The 20,147-nt window shown below is 39.6% G+C and overlaps 1 protein-coding gene across 1 annotated transcript in view; it reads left to right on the top strand.

Moving 5' to 3' along the window:
• Positions 1–1,058: 1,058 nt before the first annotated feature.
• The window catches only part of slc25a21 (solute carrier family 25 member 21), a 131,135-nt gene continuing 112,046 nt past the window's right edge, over positions 1,059–20,147 (top strand). The window contains exons 1-2 of the mRNA XM_050061723.1: positions 1,059–1,304; positions 1,427–1,508. Coding sequence (XP_049917680.1) covers positions 1,439–1,508 — 70 coding nt within the window. The 5' untranslated portion in view covers positions 1,059–1,304; positions 1,427–1,438. The remainder of the gene's footprint in view (positions 1,305–1,426; positions 1,509–20,147) is intronic.

Genomic DNA, 20,147 nt, shown 5'->3' with positions numbered 1-20,147 from the left:
AGAAAGTAAAAACAAAAAAGGACGATGGCGACGAAAACAAATTAATTTAAGAAAAAAATAGTTGTAATAATAATAATAATAATAATGATAAAATGAAGGATAACACACTGCCATTTAAAGGAAAGAAATTACAATTATGGGATATGCCAGGTTGTACTATGAGTAGGTTGTCCACAGGAAGGCTGAGAAACAGTGTTCTGGGATTTTTTTTTTTTTAAATAGATTTTATTTGTGATTTCTTTTTTTCTTTTTTTTTACATTTTAATACAAAAACAGACATAAGGAATACAGTACAAAAGCAAAAATATATATTAATAGTCAATAAAACGTAATTAAATAAATGAAAAAATAGACAACAATAAGATGAAATTAAATTAATAAATAATAATAATAATAATAATAATAATGCAGTAATAATAATAATGATAAGATAAAGGGTAACACACTGCAAGTTAAAGGAATAAAATTACAGTAAAAGTATATACAAGGTATGCTGAAGACCCTGATTTGACAAACATAAGGAATACAGAACAGATGCAAAATAAATAAATAAAAATACTAGAAATAAATAAATAGGGTAACACACTGTCAGTTAAAGAAAAGAAATTACAATTATAGTATATGCCAGGTTGTACTATGAGTAGGTTGTCCACAGGAAGGCTGGGAAACCCTGATATGTGATTTTTGTTTCAAAATGCTTTACAATGATCGGGTTAGTTTAAGCTTCTAAAAATTTCGCCTGGGAAAAAAAAATCCCCCCAGACCCCCTGAAGGCTTGGGTTGCCTAAGGTGCTGACTGAACATGGTCCCCCTAATGGTAAACCAGTGATTAGTGTTCTACTGTACAGTAGCTGTAATGTAAATGTAAAAATAAACAAACAAAAAAAGCAGTCAAATAAAGCTCACTGTTATAATATGAACAGTAAGCATCAGTAATATCGTTAAAAAAAACACTATATATGTACATTAATGAGAATAAAATGACCTTTGTGCTGCTTCTGTGATTGTTTGCCTTTTATTGATCCGTGCAGAGGGGTCAGGGTTTATCCATTTTTTATTTACAGTATTCCCCACATCACTGCTGTGAGGCAATGGGAGGGCGAAACTGAAGCAGCACTTTTTTTGTGCTGGTAATTGATTCCATATTAGCCTAGCCTAGCCTCAGAGCACTCGGAGAGATATCACTGTTGCGCTTTCTCCAGCGTGGGCTGCTGCTACGGGAGCGCAGTAAACTCCAGTGATCACAGTGGGACAGGAGACTACACACAGCAGCCTCACCTCAGAGCAGGAGCAGGGACCGGGAGGTGAGTGTTCACCGGGGCTGGAGCTGCTGTTACACACTCTTATGATAAGACAGGAGCTCATGGTAAGAGTGGAGATAAGTTGTAGCGGGTGTCTCACACACAGGCTGTGTTTCCTCTGTTAGGACACACCAACCATGACAGCCACAAAGCCTCGGAGCATGCTGCGGGAAGCCTCCCATCAGATTATAGCCGGCGGATCAGCAGGTAAACACAAACTCTTGTTTCACTTCTTCTACTTCAACCGATTCTTGTTACGCAACGGTTTATGGAGCGTGCAAGTTGCTGGACGTATGTAGCATAGCAACAATGTAACTAAGAAGTGCAGTGACGTCGGCCTCGCTCACCTTAGTTCCCACGAGAGCGCACTGACACGTTTCTGGTGTTTAATCGCACATGCGTACATAATCAACAACCGATAAATTGTTTGGAGGGAGCTCCTCGCTCAAAGATGATACACACGGTGCCAAGATAGTTCACGTGCTGGGAAAACGACTGGTGTGTTCACGGAAGAGCCACTGAGGCAGGAAGTCAGTGTGCGCATGCGTACAGTCAGTCAAGTGAGTCTGGAGGCAGGGGCGTGAATATAGACAGTGCACTGGGGCCCATAGAGAGAGTGGGCCCTCCAGAACTGAAGAATGGGCCCCTATGAGTGATTGCCACATTGAAAATATGCAATTTGTCAAAGAAGAACAATGATTAGATTTAAGCCATCCCCTTGAGACCCTCTTATCTTATCTGAGGGAGAATATGCACAATACTTAAGTACTTGAACTTTACTTGAGTATTTATGCAACTTTTATTCTTTTACTCCACTGACTCTCAGATGGACATATTGTAGGCTACTTTTTTGTCCACTAGCCTACATTTGTCTGACAGCTTTAGTTACCAGGGGTGTGTACTCGAGTCAGACTTATTAATTTAATGGCTTTGGACTCAACTTAAATCTAATGACTTGAATATACTTGATACCTTCTGCCAGGCCAGTTTGGGAAGAGAAAGTTATAGACACTTTTCCAATATGAGATATAATAAATACAACAAGACAGGACACAAACATACAAACTTCATTCTGTTGTGGTAGGCTGCTGGTTAATAGTGCTATATACTATGACAGTACAATGTCAGCATTACTTTGTCATGATTAAGTTCAGTTGCACTTTCTGAATTATTTTTTAAAGCATTCGTGATTTTTGTCAATTTATTGTGTTGATTTAATGTTTGTTGTTAAAATAAATTTAGCGAAGAGCACATTGTGATTTGTTTAGGAGTTAAATCTCAAAGTTTACTACTTTGGAATTGTCAGTCTTTGCACTGGGACTTGAGTGCAGAGACTTGAGACTTACTTGTGGCTTGGTCCCACCTCTGTTAGTTACTAAATACAAAGCTTTATCACCATATGCACAAAGAAGAAGTGGCCCTTGCATGTTTTTCATCCCTATATATTGTACATCCCTTAAATGGGATACAGGCCTACTATCACCAAGTATTGTATCTAAGTAGTATTTAGAGTTACTTGTACTTGAGTATATCTATTTTATGCAGCTTTATACTTCTGCATCACTACATTTCAGAGGCAAATATTGTGCTTTTTACTATTTATCTGGCCGCTTAGTTACCTCTCAGATTACAATTTCTATAATCTTCCTGTCCAGTGAAAATCATGTGTATGTAAACTGAAGGACGAAGCATTCCTTTTTGTGTTGAAAACATTCTCTTTCTTCTTAAGCTGAAGAAACTCTCTGACACTATAATGAATTGACTTTTCACAAATACAAGGTTCTTATAGAGAATGGCTGACGTTGATTAAAGTCATTATAAACCACTTAATAATACACAGTATGAAATATCACCAGCATGCTGCAGTTTAGGTTCTGGCCACCGGTGGCAGCACTGAGCGCAGCAGCTCCCCGGTCCTTAAGTGAGGAAGAAATCGCGCGGCACAGAGGCGCCATATTTGATTATTTGTTTTAACTGTAATTAGAAGTTTACGGAAGTCACCCCCTCTGTTGTTGGATTAATTGTGTGTTTTCTGACGTTACACCTGCTTGACAAAGTTTTTAACTCCACACAAGTCGCCAAAATGTCGCCTTGGACCCGGTGAGTTCATACTTTAAATAACTTAATCCTAACGGTTTCTGTTAACGGCTGAGTGTCTGATAAGTTGACGGAGCACCGGCTGTATGCTAACGTCATAAATTAGCTTAATGAGAATGACATTTTTCACCTGTGTCGACTTTGCAGTGATTTTAGTTCTATATTTCGCAGGATGTTGAACTTATGACGAATTTTTCACGATGAACCTACAGCTGGAATGTGTCCCATCACTTTAATGCGTAATTTTAGTGGCCAAAGGTTAACATTACAAGCTTGATAGCCATATTCATACTGAACGTTAAGTAGGTGTTGGTGGGAAATAACCCTAAAAATATACAGCCAAAAATCTTTTCTTAGCATTGAGGGAAAACGGTGACTCGAATGTAAGCTACAGCCACAGTTTTGTACCTCTCATGTAATAAATATTTTAACAGATAAGGCTTTGTGAAGTCATGGTTAGCTTAAAATATCGGCTAAGTTACACTGGAGTCAAACTTGGCCTTCCTTTGTCACTTTTTTTCACAGCAGACATTTTGACCTGTCATAGTTGGAAAAGCACATGTAGATAGCATTTATTTATTTAATTTAATTAACGTTATTTATTTGGATCACCATTAGCCACTACCAGGGCAGCAACTACTCTTCCATGAGTCCACAGTAAACATTACATCATAAATCCAACATAAAATGGTACAAAAGAAAAACAGGAAAACTACAAAAATAACAATGAAACTACTAATGACAATAATTACAACAAGTAGGAGGGGTGACTGAAAAGTTTTGAGCCTCAAGGAAACAAAACAAGATACAGATTTTTCAGTGCTTTTATTTTTTACATAATCCCCCTCAAATGCTACACACTTGCTCCAGCAGTGCTGAAGCGCCTTTATCCCAGTGGAAAAAAGCTCCTCAGATTGGGACCCTACACACACTCTCCCTGCCACGCTTGAATGCTTGTACCCATGCGTTTGACTGTGGCACATGAAGGGCATTGTCATGTCGAGTATTGAGCATATTGTGGTGGATTTCAGATGGACATTCCTTTGAGATGAAGACATTTTGATTTTTCAACAACTCACTGACCACTATTCACTTCAAGAATCTGCAAAAATATAACAAAAAGAGTTTGAAACATGAGCATGGTTAATGATAATAAGAAAAAGGTGGTAGACTATAAAAAATGTGATTTGGCTTGCCTAGCTACTCATTTTCAAGGTTAGGCTCAAAACCTTTCAGTCACCCCTCATATTCTCACCATATCTAAAATGTCAGTAAGACATTTGATACAGCTCAATAGCAATAGTAGTACTTTGAAAATCAACGTATACAGTGATTGAGAAAATGAAAAGACAAGGAGAGCTCCTCATTAATAAGATAAGATAACCCTTTATTCGTCCCACAGCAGGGACATTTGCAACATTATAGCAGCAAAAGGAGAGTGCAAACAGGAAGCATCAGTAGAAATAAAATATAAAGCAATATATAAATACGTGGAATAAGTAAACTGTAAAAAACGAGCAGTACAATAAGCAAACAGTATAAATCACAAAGCAATATAATAAGGAAGCATCAAAAAGAAGCAGAATATAATAGAGACAGACGGAATGACTGATTTTACATTATTGACCGATGGAAATGTAGATATTGCGCAGGAGTGATGATTCATTGTCTATAGTTTTAGTATGTATGGTCTAACGGGAACAGTGCTGGTTTTATAGTCTGACAGCAGCAGGAATGTAGGACTTGCTGCGGTATCTCTCCTTCAAACACCGCAGGTGAAGCAGCCTGTCACTGAAGGAGCTCCCACTACCTCTACTGGGTCGAGAAAGCATCCCAGGACAGAGCTGGCCTTCAATAATGATTATATAGTCAGATGATATGTAACGAAACATGTCCTGTTTGAGAGGGGCTGGTGCTCTGTGCCATCAGGTATATATTTAATCTCTTTACAATAGTTGTACTTGTTGAATATGTAATGTCCGATGGCAAACCATCCCATTATATTTCCTTTCATTAGTTTTCGAAACAGGAAGTGGAAAAACAACCTCTTGTTGCATGCCTAGTATTAATGTTCTAATCATCACTACTATAGGAAAGTTGATGGTAAAGGCTGTTTGGGATTTTAGGCAATGATGTATGTCATAAAACAGAGCAGAGAAATAAACATCTTGTACTTCAACAGGTGATGTGCATTCTGAACATTAATGACGTCTCACTTCCATTAGGTGTCCTAGTAAGCTATTCAAGTAAACCAGCATGCGCAATACCAGGACCTCCCCTAAGTGGAATGCAGCTGTCATTAATGTTATTGAATACATCTGTGCTTTTCCTACTAGGACATCTCAAAATGTCTGCTGTGAAAAAGGTCTATTAAATACAAATCACAGACTGACATAGGGAGTGCTGGGGGCAAGAATTGGACTAGCTGTAAACAAGAGTACATGCTGTTCCAGACAGGAACAGATGTCCTGTCCAACCAGGAAGTGAGCTGAAGTTAACCCTCTTGCCTCTGTGCTCTCCTTTACTCTTTTAACCTTCACAAAAATCATCTGTTCCCTCCACATTGTCTGTAGTGAGGTAGCATTGCGTAACATGGCAGACACGTTGCCAACTCGTGTTTGCTGACGGGCAAAGTGGAGACAGCTGCTGAAAAAGAATATTTTGATGATTAGCGTTGATACGAGATGAGGTGGAGGTGGAAACCCACCAAATGTTTTCATCCTAGTTTTACAATAACTTAGAGAGTAGTCTGGCGTTCAAAATGAGACTCATGGAAGTCACATGAATATGGCTGTAGAGCTAAAAAAACATGAATTAAGCTTATCTTGATTTGTGAATGGAGTTTTGGTTGCAGTGCCAGAGAGATTTACATCCTCCAAGGGTATTTCCTCCATGTAACCTGCTACCATAATAGATAACACACCCAAATGCCACAATAATTACAAGATCATTGAGCCAAAGGATGGCTCGCCAGTCAATACACTCCCTTCTGCAAAAATGAGTCTGTAAGAGGGGCGTTTCCAAAAATATAACTCTTTCTGCTGTTGTTAAAGGTTGTGCAGGTGTCCTGTGTTAAAGGCTTTTTATGGGTAGTGATAATGAATGACAGTGAATGAGTAATCATTCATGCTACATAAACAGTTACTGGGAAAATGAAGTCTCTGTTCTCTGTTGCTCTGCATGTGCAGCTCAGCGACCAGCAGTCCAGGGTTGTGGTGGTGTGTGTGTTTTTGTGGAATGAATGGGATGTACTGACATGATGTGGCTGCTCAGTAAAAGCTGGTTGTTGCGTAAATTGTTACACAATCTAAACTGAGAATACAAAATCAGTCTTGTAGGAAGGGTGTCTTACAAGTTTGTTTTATTCATAAAAGCCTTGTTGTGCTTTTGTGACAGTTGTGTCAACACTATTTTATGTGGTCCTCAACGTGAATTTTCCGTATCATGCTCTGCTCGTCCCGTCATCTAGCTGCTGTCGCCAGTTTGCAGTCTGCCGCTAATTGTTCAGTGCAGAAAATAAGTCGAATATAATGTTCCTGTCTTGGTTATTTGTGAAAAACAAGTCATACAAAGCTATCAAACGAGCAAGACTGTGAAGCGATTATCAGTGTAGACTGTCTCTTCATGGTGTCAGTTTTTCTTCCTCTAGCCGAACAGGCCAACATCTGTAAACAATAAGGAACACAAAACTCTTTCCTCATGTTTTTATTCCTGGTGTTGGTGCTGTGCTCACTCACCACGTTGATCATCAACGCTGAAGGGTGTTTTTTGTCCGTCTCTCCACACTGTCCAGAGTCTTTAGCAAAGTCTCTCTGTTGTCAGGATCTATTGTTTTTGCATATTCTGAAATCACAATAATACATATTAAATCCTAATTTAAGAGATGGCTAAAATTACTTTTTTAAAAATGTTTTATCAAATGTTTGCATGTTCATGTGAGCCTCTTTAAATATAGAAACATTGTTAGTGGTATAGTTTAATTTTTCATGTTTAAATTTCACTTTACAAACAGCTAAATGTGCGTTTTTATAGCACCATTGCACAAAATGACTATAATCCACAGAAGTGACTCAACAAGTGACTCTCTGTACTCGGCTTGTGGCCAACAATTTGTTCTCTTCCCTCTTTCTACCAACAGATTTTCAGTCTTGAATCTTAAAGCATTTCCTGTGTTTCTCGTACCTACCCTCCACTACATTTATTTATTTTACACTTACTTGTGTCTGTCCTGAAAATGTGGCTGTTTTTGTGTTGCAGTCTGCTGTTAAAGGGTTAAAGGAGAGTTTCACATCATGTCATTGTTGTTGCAGTTCCTGTGGTTACTGATAGAGTTTGGTAGAAGTCCTCTGTCACTTCAGTGAATGTTTTACTTCTTAAGTGTCATTATCTTCTTACAATCTGTGTCGTAGCCAGTAGACATGAGTGTGACACCCACTGCTCAATCCACTCAGTCCTCTCTCATGCTCTTAAAGTTAATGGCGTGATCTTTTTTACTGCTCCAGAAAATCACACAATTTCAAAAGCGTCTCTAAACAGCTTGTGCAGTATATTCCAGGTGTTTTACAGCGGAATGATTTTGGTTCCAGAAGTCCAATATTTACCTCATTTATGCCAACACTTTGCTCACACACAATGGTTTATTGAAGAAGGAACCAACAGTGGCTTCCAGCAGTAGTAAACGCAGTGTTCTGGCTTTTCGTTTGCCAAATTTTAAGCTTTATATATGTATTTATTTTTGGAGCTGTGCAAAGGTGGCTCCATTACCATCATTAGTAGAAGGTGAGGACCCCGATCGGCTATTGATTCTATTTATGTTGGTCATTTGAACTTTAGCTGATTTAAAAATATTGTGTGATGTAATTTAAATTGGCAGTGAACACTTCTTTTCATTCTGTCAACTAATTATGAAGGACTCCTGATGTGACTTGTCTCAGGTGATGTTTTTATGACAAGTGAGGTGTCATAGTACTCTGGCGTTGTTGCTTGTCCCTCCCTGTTTACACCTCACAAGCCCCCTGGGTCTGACAACCTGCTGTCCTGAACCTCCAACCAGAGGCTGAGGGGCTCTCGTCCATCCTCACCAAGAATGATGGGACAGAGGTTTTCACCCTGAGCAGAATGACCTCAGTGTTTTTCCTCACCTCCATTCTACCTCTACTTTTTCATTCTGATTAAGTTTTAACAACAGTAAACCAACACCTCTTTTATAGATGGAGACAGACCGGTGTTAATTTATGACCGAGCCAGTTGTAGAGTCTAAAAATAAAATGTGAATGAAGTAGAAAAAACGGCATTTTTGTGTAGTTTGGCATCCTGTGGTGCGAGCAGGCAACAGTCATTTTTACCTCTCTTTTGAGCACCTGGTGGAATACAGTGTGCTTATTTTGTGATATTAATATACACGTTTCTGTGCTTATGTTTTAGAGCCAAAGCAATTGTTTTTCGATAAATCTTGCCAGTCTTTTTTTGGCAAAAAATGACACGTTCTTAAGTCCCAGTTTCTTAAATGTTAGGATTTGCTTTTATCACTAGCAGCGACAGTGGGGATGACATTGTTTGCACCTGGTGATTGTGTGTGACACATTATTACAAGATGTGTTCCTGGTAACACCTACTGTAGCGTGAACTACCACAAAAGCTATTTTGAGTATTCTACCATTATGTCAGTCTGTCTGTCTGTCTGTTGAGAGATTTTTTTACAACTGTGCAAGATGCAGTCATAAAACTTTACAGATGTGTAGTTGGGATCAAAATAAAGGTTGACTTATACTAAAGGTGTGGTCACAGCAAGAGTGCCAGAAGTAGGGGGGTAGAAAATAGAGAAGGGGCTCTTGGCCCAAATACGTTTTAAGTCATAGATTGCTGTGTTGCAGCTGGTATGATCCTGTCGCAAGATGGTCTCTAATTAATCTTGTGATACTCAGTGGGGGTCAGGATAAATTTAAGGGATTCTCAAGATGAAGGTTTACCATGTAAATTTGCACCCTTCTTTCAGATCGTTGCCTTTTTATGTCACATATTTGATAGCTAGCTCTTTGGGTTTTGTAAATGTATCAAATGAGACTATGAGTAGTTAAGAGGTTGACTTGGGTGACTTGTGAAGAAGAAGAAGAAGAAGAAGAAGAAGAAGATTACAGATGATTATATTTACAGATATAGTGAGGGCAGCTGAGCAGTTGGGGGTTCGGTGCCTTGCTCAGGGGCACCTTGGCAGTGCTTTAGGAGGCAAACTGGCACCTCTCCAGCTACCAGTCCATGCTCCATACTTGGTCTGTACAGGGACTTAACCGGTGACCCTCTGGTTCCCAACCTAGGTCCCCGATGGACTGAGCTACTGCCACCCAAAAGTGTTTGGGAAAATTGTCTAATAGAATTGTACACTGAATATCTTTAGGTCCTACAGTGTTGTTGGGACAAAACAAGCTGTTTGATAACATTTAAGGCTTCTGGAAATTGTCGTAGCCATTGTCACTATTTTTCTTTTTACATTTTATGGTCCAAATTCCAGTCAGTTAACTGGGAAAATTATCAGAAGATTAAACGATAGTGAACAGAATTGTTCATTGCAGTTTGTTGGAGTTATTTACAGTGAATTAAAGTCTAAATAAACACTGTTGTGCAGTAATAAGTCACATTTTACTCTGCAGTGCAGATGTGTGCTTGAACTTGTTTAGTTCATACTGTAACGTCCATTCTTAGTTTGTCCACAAGGTGGTAGTAGTTGCACACTGAATCTCTTTTTATGGTAAAGGGATGTTACAACTTTTTAGGGGTTAGGACTTCTGGATACACAGAGAAGTGATGTATGTGTGCTTTGGAAGGTAGGCAGCTTACAAGTATTTGTTAAAAAAATACTCAATGAAATTTATGGTCTGTTATCTAAAGAAAAGTCGATTAAAAGATGGAAGCAGGGGCAGAAAAACGTAATTAAAATAACAGTGTCATAGTGATTAAATACACAGTGAACCAAATTCTAAAAGTCAAAACTTGAAATCTATCTAGTTACATGCACATTGCTGTAATGTTTTCTCTAAGTCCTTTGTTATTTCCTTGGTGGATGCATTTTTTAAAACTCCATGAGTAAATCGATCCGTCTCCAGCAAATGGACTGTGACGACATGAGACAGACGCCCCGCATGTGATTACTACAGCTCTCCCTCCAGACTGTCAGAGCCTCGCTCAAACTGCGCCGCAGCTCTACGGTTTTAATTGGTTTTAAACAGTGAACCTGAAATCAGTCGGGAAAGAACAAATAAAGCCACTTAGCCTAAATGAAGGAGAGGAAGAAAAGAGGAGAGGGGGGAATCAAATAAATAAAGTCAGTGTGTGTGTGTGTGTGTGTGTGTGTATGTGTGTGTGTACATGTACCACTGACAGAGACTGCAGTTAGCAATGAGCGATTCCCGAGTGGCTGCACCAATCACAGTCGAATTAGGCCTAATATTTATTTCCAGAAACAATTGTACATGTTTCAGCGGGGCTTTGATTGAACTCCCGGTGGACATGTTGTAGACAGATGTTTAGATGACCTCATGTTTGAAGTAATGTTGATTCTGGATGGGGTGCTTCTTGGCCCGTTCCTCTAAATCAGCTCCCTCTGCCTCCCTTTTTTCCCTCCCCTCAGTCTGGGAGGGCATGCAAAGACTCACGTCCTTCATATTTAATGTGTGCTTTGGCTCGCATTAAATAGCGCCCATTTACATTTTTTTGTTCCATCTTTGACAGACAGATGTCCATGCATGGGGGTCGTGGATGGCTTGGTTAAAATGAGCCATGATAGTGCTGAAGGATGGCTACTTAACCGGACACATCTGTCTTTTGTTCTCAGTGCTTCTCTTCATACGTGTCGGTTTCAGAACAAGGCCAGGATTTACCATCAAGGCAACGTTTCTGACAAGCTTGTAAACATGAGAAGAAACTGCACTGATTATTTGAACTGATAATATGATCTCAGCCATTATTTTGAGAGCAGTTCTCCTATATGAATAAATTGCATGCTGCAGGGTGTACAGGTTATAATGAGAGTAACCCCTCATTTAAAGCGGAGAAAAGGCAACACACCAACATTCCTAAAACAAACACAAAAGATTTATTATCTCCGTCAACTAATTACCGTCTCTGAAATGTGAATGATCGCAATGTCATAAGAAATTAGTTGAACGCAAACAGGCATTAAGTCTAATGGTAGTTTAATTATTGCACTGCAAATCTCGAGCATCCTGAAATAGACTGTGTGAACCCAAAAGGTGAGGTGGCGCAACAATACTGATGATAAAATAATGAATGCTTTTGCACAACAAAAGACGTTTTACATGAGTGACATAATAAATGATCAGGCCTGAATTATTCATGATAGCTCAAATTTAATTTCTGTTCTGTTAGGATCGGGGCTTAGTTTTGCTGGCACTCAAAATACTGTTTTAATTAATTTTATAAATATACCTTAGCAAATCATCAACTGGTAACAGAGGCAAAAATGCCATGTTGGTGGCTAACCCTAACTAATAAATATAATGATGTATTATTACTTTTGATAACTAAAGTAAATTTTGTTCTACTTATACTTGAGTAAAGATCTGAGTACTTCCACCCCTGGCACTAAACGCACATTATTACCAAGCCCAAGGGAGTATTTATGGCTATTTTTTGTTAGGGACAGATGTTAGTAACCTCAGCTCATGCTTTGGCTTTAAAAGACTTGGGTCGTGTGCCATTTGGCAGACATCCTGCGGTACAATCAGCGTAGCTAATGACTGCATTTTGACAGCAATATGCCTACGAAGATTCTCAGTCATCCAGGTCGGATAAAGTCAAACAAGAAGTCGCTAATGGCTGCTGGGTTTAAATCAGCAATGTCTGTTAAGCCCCTCAGTTACACAAAAATATTTCAGAGTTACTTAAAAAAAAATCTAAACATTTTTGTTTACAAATAAAACCATTATAGCAAACATCAAGACTGGGCATTATTGCATGATTTAGCTGTTAAAACCAAATTTTATCTTATGTAATGCCAGCTGCAAAATCAAAAACATGCAGGAGAAATGTATTTGACTTTAAGTTTCAGCTGTGCACAGGTGAGGCCTCTAACAGGCTCTAGGCTGCATGTGAATCATCCTTATTTGACAAGCGCCATCAATTTTCACTGGAATCACATCTGCCCCAGACTGAGATCTGTCTCTGTCAAGTGTTAGGTGTAACATACAAAGAGAACTGAATTGTCAAACACACAGTGCAACATTGCATTTCTCAGGTGTAGAAAGTCTACAACATTTTGAGCAAGTAAAATGAACTGAAGAAATGATCTCACAACTTCCATTTGGCTTTATATGTGGTCTGTTTGTGACATGTCAGGCAAAACAGAGCAGTTTGTATTCTAGTAAAGATGTTTTTAAGATGATAACCTGTTTTAATGTAGGTACTCTGCAGGGTATATTTAGTTTCGTTGATGCACTGAAAGTCTGGACAGAAATAAAACCGTGTCCCAGTCCAGTGAGGGCCTCTGCTGTGATGTATGAGCCCCAGTCGCGCTCACGACGTTATCTTAATGACATGATTTATGAAAACGGTTCACTGGAGGAGGTTGGGAGACCAGAGGAGGCTAGTTGATGGGGAGGGGGACTCTGTTGTTACCACAGAGGCGGCCCGTGTGTGAAATGAGTCCAGCCAAGACGCAGCACACAATTACTGGATTCTACTTCTTGCTCGACCGTACGCGTGCACGGCTGAACTTCAGCGGCAAGCCAAGAGAGGCCGCGTGCACTACTGCAGTGACTTCTGAATCAGCTGTTGTTAGTCACTGAGCGTGTCCAGTGGGTTATTGGGTTTTAAGTGGCGCACCACTGCACCATTTATGACATGATGGCATTATTGCATAACATATAATGTTACATTATTGCATCCATAATTAGAGCTAATGTCATTAAAAGTCAAAAGGCTTACAAATGTTCAATAAAACTTTGATTTTAATTGATAATAATTGGTCCTTTTGATAGTTTAATACTATTTTCCACCATACAAACAGTAGCTATAAACCCTGTATGTCATGTGGATTTATATTTAAAAAATGTGATCTATTAATTGTGGAAAAGGCACTTAATCAGTGTCAAAAATGAAACGAAAAATGGAGTTATCACATGAAAGATGATGTAAGGTTACATAATGTTGCAAATCAAGTGTCCCACCATCTTATTGGCCTGATCAGACTAAAACATCTTGCAAAAGCTAATTAGAGATATGCAAGATTATTCTAGAAAACTAGTTCTAGTAATCCCTCTCAATCATCAGTTATGACCCACTAGAAGTGTGTGGCGGTGTGTGTATTCACAGAGACTGCGTCTGCCTGTATTTTCTTTATTTCTTCTTATTTTGATACGTTCCTGGGCGCAGCATAAAAAATTTAGCAACCAGGTGCCAGACCATAAACAGCGCTAAAAAACACAAATATAGCGAGATGAAATGCCAAGTGGACAAAGCTAGGGTTGGCTTTCACTTTCAGTTTTGCTGGTGATAGTGTTTACTAACCGTAGCCGACAATTCCTGCAAAGTAGTGTTGTGGAAAATATTGATCTATCGATGTTGATTTTGAATATTTGAAATGCTTTTAATTGTCATTATCCACCGTATTGATTCTATCAGTGCTACTTTCTTGCTTTTTCTCTCTCCAACAGCGAACACACCAACACACACTGCTGTGTGCTCCTATAGCCCCACCTCCTCACACTCACTCACTTACACCCGCTGTCTTCTTGTCACTCATCTCATCGCTCCGGTTGCATGTCGGCCTCAGGAGCTCAGTTTTGTTTTTGTTTTTTTACGTGCACTCCTGCAGTCTTAGAAGCTTTTGAACATGTGCACTGCAAGAAGATTATTGATTTTTATTAATGTTAAAATAAGTCCTATAATTAAAGACAGTGTTCACTACAGTCATTCAGCTGCTCTCTGCTACTAACCAAGAAAAGAAAAGTCTTTATTTTCATGTCATAGCCTTGTTCTAGTTATCTTTTTTTTTTTTTTTTTTAATTGCCTTCAATGTCAGTTTTTCCAGTGCCGATATTTTTCGTCAGAAATTCCAGTATTGTGGCAACACTACTGGGTACACCTTTAACAGTTAACCTCAAATTGTTTGTAGAAGAATGATTTGTGGGTTCTCAAATAAGTTAATTACAACTGGTTATAGTCTGCAAGTATGATGATTTGATGATGTTACAGTGCATTAATGTAAGCACCATTTTTAATAGTCAGTTATAGTTGTCTTACCCAGACAAAGCTAGGAACTGACTCTGTTTTTACAACAGCCTATTGGTGAATATCATTGTCACGCATGGCAACACATACAGGACATTTATCATGCATGCGAGTTCCCAGAATAATAATAATAATTATACTGTTATGGTAAGAGCGGATTTAGTCAGATAATTATGATTGCTCAACATGGGAGGCTTTATCTGGATCATTGCCTCCTATTTAGAGGTACCAATTATTAAAACCAGGACACTGCGCTGCAGGAAGCACAGTGGAGCTGATTTTTAAAGAGTATTTCATCACATCATTGCATGATTTCATACAGCAAACAAGATGATCACTAAGGTTGTATGCACTTTTTCGCCACATGACATTTTTCCAGTCACATTACAGTAGTATGAGTCCGTATTATGTGTGTGTAGAGGCGTATATTCAGCACCAAAAAGCACGCTGAACAAGGAAGAGGACAAATGTAAAGTAAGCACTGAGATCACTGAGAAATTCCATGAAAGTCGAAAAGTGAAGGCATACATAGTCAAGCACATGGCAACAATAATAAAATTGGGAGGGAAATCAGCTAAACAAGCTATGCTTAATTGAGCACTTAGACTAAGTAGTCAAGGAGCAAAGAGAGAGTGACCCTGTAAGAAAATGAAAGTTTACAGTTATGAGAATGGGCCGCCTGTGTGCGTATGTGTGTATTTTTTGCATGCATCTGGGTTATGTACTCGTGCAAAAGAAAATGGCTGCGTGTGCGTGCCTCGGCTGTGTTTCCATGCCACGAAATGGTCAAGTGTACGTGTTTGTTTGTTTGTTTTGCGTGTGTGTGCATCCGAGTGAGAAATTTATGCCGGGAAATTGGATATAATTGCGTGTGTTTGTGCGAGACATGCGTGCACATGCATCCGAGGAAATAGATATATTTTAAGCGCGTGTGCTCTGCATGCGTCTGGATTATGTTTTCGGTGTATATTTTTGAGCCGGGCTCTGTGTTGAACCTCCCAATTAAGTCACAGGAGGAACAAGCTCTTCCTCTGGAGAGCTACTGTCTGTCATCCCCGCAGACTCATTATCCCGCTGTGTGATTTTTGTAGATCTCTGATAGGATGTTGTTGCATTCAGTGTTTTAAAATAACAGTAGATATGAATTGCAGAAAACAGCAAAAAAAAAAAATGGAGTTCTCAAGAGCCGCAACACGCCCTCTGTTTATCCTCTTCCACCTTGTTCCTCATGAACACTGACATGTGTGTTGAAAAGTCTCGAATTGGGCATTTAACCTCCTGCCCCTGTAGCTCATAGCCACAGTTGGTAGTAGGTCAGACATATGGGTCTGCTGCACTGTGGTACAAGTAACCACTGGATGCCTTCCTAATGCTGATTTTTCAGGCTCACCGGTTTTTGATCTCTTGTTTAATAGTTTTTGTTTTGTTTCAGGAAATCTTCACAAAAAAGTCAAGGCCAAGTCAAACCTCATGTTATTTCAACAGAATATGATACACAATTCAAAAGTTCAGATACAGTAATTACAAACCCTCCATGCTCCTGCTGTAAGCGCTGCAATATAAATAAACATAATAAGTACTGTCAAAAAAACAAAAACAAAACCGGACAAACTAAAAACCCCGAATTACATGGCTGTTTCCGTGTGTGTGTGTACGGATGTGTGCATTGTGTGCGTCTGCCCTGTGATTCTCTGGATGAGCTGGAAATTTATAACACAGGTTTTTACAGTAAGCCCCGGCCAAAAACTGTAATTCTTTCTCCCCTTTTTAGCTCAGTAGTAGGGAGACGAGCCTGCCCACTTTGGGTTAACTCTATCAAGATGAACAGCATTTGGGCCAGTGCAGTAATCATAATGTAATTTGTTGTGCTCACGGGCCAATTTGTGTCGTTTGAGAGGAAATATCCCGTGCCTGGTGGCCATGGGAGAGCATGTCCCCGGGCAAGGCTTTAATTAGGGAAGTTCAAATTTATAGACACTTTGTATTATTTCTGATCTTGAGTGGTTGGAGGATGACATACTTTAAGAGAGGGACGCTGGCAGACGACAAGGAAAAATTTGATAATGAGAAACAAAACTGAATGAAAGGTCACGTTTGGAATTTGTTTACCATTTCATTATCATTTTGAAATCAAAGAGTGCTGCATTGAAATCAAAGCAGACACAAATGTCACAGTCTGGAAAGAGCTTATAAAGAACAGCGAGAGGTAACGCACCAGTGCTCTTTTTTAGTGTGTTTGAAATGAGAAGCGAGGGATCATGGAGATGTGAAAGGCGCTGCCAGGTTGCAGAAAAGAGCAGTGTGTTAGTGTGTTAATGTTCATCTCTTTGTGAGGCTGCGATCCTGAGAGTGATGCAATTTGTTCTAAATGTATCTGGTTTGGCATTAATTTGCTGCACAGCTATTTAATGAGGATTAAAGTGTTTGCCTTAAGAGAAGAATCTGATCCAAATACTTTGTGAATATGATGACTCAGACAGAGTGACTAGAGGGCAGAAGAGAGCCATACTGGTGCTCTTTAATCCGCCTCAGCAATGTATTGAGTTAAGAGTTTTGTACTGTTCCCAGCTGCACTTTTAGCAGTGAACTTCATGGATTTTAAGGTAATATAAAGATGGATAACTTTGCTGATCCTTTCACATGTATGCACAAATGATTTCACTTAACCGCGACATACAGCTCTCAAAATATGAGATAATCCCCTCACATCTGTGTTTAGTTTGCTGCAGGTATCGTTGGAAATGTTAATATTACCAGTACGAAATGGGTATTTATCCTGACAGACCTCCAAGCTTTCATTCAGCACACTGATTCTTGAGATTGTTTCACCCAACACCAAGATCCAAATCATGACTCAGATAGGACACAGGCTGTATTTTCTATGGCATGTGTGAGTTTTAAAACAAGAATCCACGCTGCGATGCGTTTAGTAGAACGGAGACCACACAGGGCGCCGGCCCAGCAGCTCTGCGGCGTTTGAAGCAGGTACAGGGGGGAGAGCGGCGGCCGAGAAATGGGACGAAGGAGGGTTAAGTTATCAGCGGTCTGACAGGGCGAGCTCTCAGCTGGGCAGCTCTGTAATCAGAGGCTCTGACAGATGCTTTCTCGATTCGAAGAATCCCCCAGAAGCTTTGGAGGAACACACAGGCGGCCAGCTGTTTCCATAGTGAGGCATTGATGTTAACGTCTTCAAAAGGAGAACATGAATCCAACAATAACTGTAGCAGAGCATGTCTCTTTTCAAGGCATGGCATAGATCTCCCTCTCGTCTGGTGCATATGTATCAGAGCAGGTGATCTTTTTTTCAGTACTTGCATTCTGTCTGTTTTTTTCCTCGCCCTGAGTTTGTGTTTTTCAAGTTTACACGTGGTATGTAACGGCTAGAGGGGAATTATCAGTCAAAAATTTTCCTCTGTCTTTGCCTATACCGCACAAGAAGAAATCTTTTGAGAGCTCCATTGGTGTTCTGGTCTTTCCTGAATTGCGGTACTCTCGGGTGTGTTTCATAATGGTACTTGGACCGTTGCAGCCTGATATATCGCACCCAGGGGAGAATCTGCACTCTGCACCAATCTATCAGTCCCCAGCCAGAGAAAGGCAGAATGACACACTCAGGCCTCTGCGATTATGGCCCCCCATCATATTCAGAATTTGCTTTAAATTGATGGTGTATATATATATTTTTTTTTTCCATGAAGGAAATGACTTGAGCGATCATACACAGGCCTTTGTGGTTTTGCAGATGTTGTTTTTATTGTGATTACTTAAGGAAATGTTTTGTTCTGTAGGATTATTTAATCGTAGTTCTTGAGTCATTTTGTGAGCTGCTGGATAAACAAGAGAACGTAAATTCATCAGTTATTATACCACAGTATGTCGCTTCACTTTATTTAAATAGTTCATTCATATTTACATCACCTACATTTCCTGATTTAATATATTTATTATTCTAACCATAATAATAACTATAAAAATATTACTTGTGCTAATTTAGCAAACGTTACTTTCTACTTGATACAATAACATTACAGCTTTTGGTTTTTCTTAAGTGGAAAGGAGACAAGGTAATTACCCTTGGGGCAATTAGAGAAAGGGGCTGAGGGAGTAGGAAAGTCATTTTCTAACCCAAACATCCTGGTCCGAGGGGCCGGAGCGGCTGGACAGCCTCCTGGAGGCCGCTGGCTGGCTTGCGGGGAGCCGTTCATGGGGAAGCGGATCAGGGTTTGTTTTCTTTCTCTGGAGGCAGGCCTCTGAAACTTCTGCCAGATGAACAGCACCTGAAACGCAGCAGCAGCAGCAGCAGCAGCAGCAGCAGCAGCAGCTCTCCCACCACCGTCAGTAGAGGGAGTGATTTACTGTAGTCGGTCGGGTGTGCTTGTGTGCATGAAATCCTTTAGTCAGCTTCATCACACTGTAAGCAACACAGTAGATCAGGGAGGAGGGAGCTTGTTGGTGGTTGAGGCCCCAAATGTTATTCCTCCGCCGTCTCTTTAAGGCGGCTTGAAAATGTTTGTGTGGACCTATAAACATGCACAACCCACATGATATTGCCGGCAATAAGCTGGCAGTGTACAAAAAATTGCAGCCTAATGAGGACATGTGAATGTGAAAGCAAATGCGGTTCCTGTGGCTTGATTTTTACATAGGCAAATTATTAACCTGTACTGTAATCTGTAATACTGCATTTAGAATTTATTATCGAGTTTCCATCCAAGGCTGTTCTCCCCCATCATGTTCACTACCATTCAGATAATGTTAGTCATTTGTCTTTTACACAAGGGGCAGTGTGCAGTGCCAATCCTAGGGAGACAGGAAAAATCTATGATGAGGTTTTAGTTTAGCTGACATTTAGAAGAAGGAGAACAACTACAGAAGTGTTACCCTGCACACAAAAAAGTTCAAGACTGCTTCCAAAATTCCATACTAACATGCTATTTGCTATGCTAAAACTGTATATGAGGTTTTTTTGTATGTCTGAAATCTTACCATGAAACCAGTAGTATGTCAATTACATGCTATTTCCTGTCAGATATTACTATGCATACTATGTATGCAAACACCGCACACTACGGCAGCATATATCCCATAGTGCTGTGTGGCAGATGACATCTCGTGGACAGCGACTAAGACAGTTCTGTAATGTCAAAAATGCTTCAGTTTAAGTCTAAGTATAAGAGGAAATGACATGGTAATTACAGATCAGTCCATCTGAAAAGATGCATATTACTGTTATTCACACAGATGTATGTTGCATGATAATACACATATATAGTGTATATTCATATGTAGAGAATGCAGTAGGGTTGCAGCGGTATGAAAATTGATGACATATTGTACCATTTAAATTTGCTTATACGGTATTAAAAAATGCAGCAGGATGGAGAATGCACATCTCTTCTCCTCCTTGACTGCCTGTCTGACTTTTTCCAGGTACTTCCATTAAAATTAATGTTTTCAAATTTGAATTATAATTAAGCCTTTGTTCATCCAAAAGAAAAAAACCCC

This window comes from Epinephelus moara, chromosome 14, assembly GCF_006386435.1.
Source record: "Epinephelus moara isolate mb chromosome 14, YSFRI_EMoa_1.0, whole genome shotgun sequence".
NCBI classification, from domain to species: domain Eukaryota; kingdom Metazoa; phylum Chordata; class Actinopteri; order Perciformes; family Serranidae; genus Epinephelus; species Epinephelus moara.
The sequence above is the reverse complement of the archived record's forward strand: the minus strand, read 5'-3'. Positions and strand labels throughout refer to the sequence as shown.